General features: G+C 69.1%; 1 protein-coding gene across 1 annotated transcript in view; it reads right to left on the minus strand.

Annotated features, from left to right (window-relative positions):
* The window catches only part of PPP1R1B (protein phosphatase 1 regulatory inhibitor subunit 1B), a 10,729-nt gene that overhangs the window by 6,724 nt on the left and 2,707 nt on the right, over nucleotides 1-1,298 (minus strand). Inside the window, exons 3-4 of the mRNA XM_035897956.1 lie at nucleotides 782-857; nucleotides 487-615 (exon numbers count right to left, since the gene is read on the minus strand). Coding sequence (XP_035753849.1) covers nucleotides 487-615; nucleotides 782-857 — 205 coding nt within the window. The remainder of the gene's footprint in view (nucleotides 1-486; nucleotides 616-781; nucleotides 858-1,298) is intronic.

Here is a 1,298-nt window from a genome sequence, read left to right on the forward strand (position 1 = left end):
AGGCGCAAGCAGCACCGGCAGCAACCAGCCTGTGCCCCCTCCCAGCACCCACCTCGTTCCCATGGGCCGTGGGGGACAGCGGCACCCGTCCCTGCACCCCTGGACTCTGGCAGCCACTTCCCCACATCCCCACAGCTCTGGCAGCTTTGTCCCCATGTCCCCCAGGCTCCAGCAATCCTGTCCCCATGTCCCCTGGGCTCTAGCAGACATGTCCCTCCCAGGCTCCAGCATCCCCATCCCCATGTCCCCCCCAGGCTCCAGCATCCCCATCCTCATGTCCCCTGGGCTCCAGCATCCCCATCCCCATATCCCCCAGCCTCTGGCAGCCCCATCCTCATGTCCCCCAGACTCCAGCAATCCTGTCCCCATGTGCCCCCCATGGGCTCCAGCATCCCCATCCCCATGTCCCCTGGGCTCCAGCAATCCTGTCCCCATGTCCCCAAATGGGCTCCAGCAGCCCCATTCCCCATCCGACGTCCCCCTCACCAGGCTCCAGGGCGCTGTCAGGGTCGCAGGCGCGGGTCAGCTCATGGTCCCCGTCATCAGCCTCCCCGTCGGAGCTGTCACCCCCGGCCAGGCCGCTCTCCAGGTGGGACTGCACGATGCGCTGCACCGCTGGGGAGGTACCGGCCTCAGCACCCCGCTCCGGGGCACTGGGAGCACTGGGTTTTCCCCGCAGAGCCACATGGCACCAGGAGAGGCATGGGGGGCCAGCATGCCCAGGTGCCCCCTGCACAGCCCCGTGCCTCAGTTTCCCCACTCGGACAGTGCCAGCCGGTACCTTTGAGCGAGGGTGGCGTGTAGGCACACGGGTTGGTCCTCTTTGGTTTAAGCAAGCAGCCCTCGCCGGAGGCACGCTGCAGGGGGGAGCGGTGTCGGCGACGGGGTCCTGGCATCCCCCCATACTGGGGGCCGCTGCAGCCCCGGGGGAGCCAGGCACCCCCCAGGGAGCTGGGTGCTGTGATGGGGGTCTCACATTGGGAACCTGAGGCTGACACACACCCCCCCTCCCAGGGCAGGGACCCCACAGTGGGGATCCTGCACTGGGGACTCCATGCTGGGGACCCCACCATGGGGATCTGGCGCTGGGGGCCCTGGGGTGGTGTCCCCCGTGACGGTCACAAGGCGCTTTGCACCACGGCCAAACCCCACAGCCTGGCTGGGCTCCGTGTCCCCGTCCCCGTCCCCGTCCCCGCAGTGCTGGCGCCGTGTGCCCGTGCTGGGCAGGGAACTGATAAGCACTGGGGCCAGGCTGGGACGGGGCGGCGGGCGCCTGGGCTGCACCCCAATAACCCCCC

This window comes from Egretta garzetta, unplaced genomic scaffold, assembly GCF_000687185.1.
Source record: "Egretta garzetta isolate BGI_Z169 unplaced genomic scaffold, ASM68718v1 scaffold867, whole genome shotgun sequence".
NCBI lineage: Eukaryota > Metazoa > Chordata > Aves > Pelecaniformes > Ardeidae > Egretta > Egretta garzetta.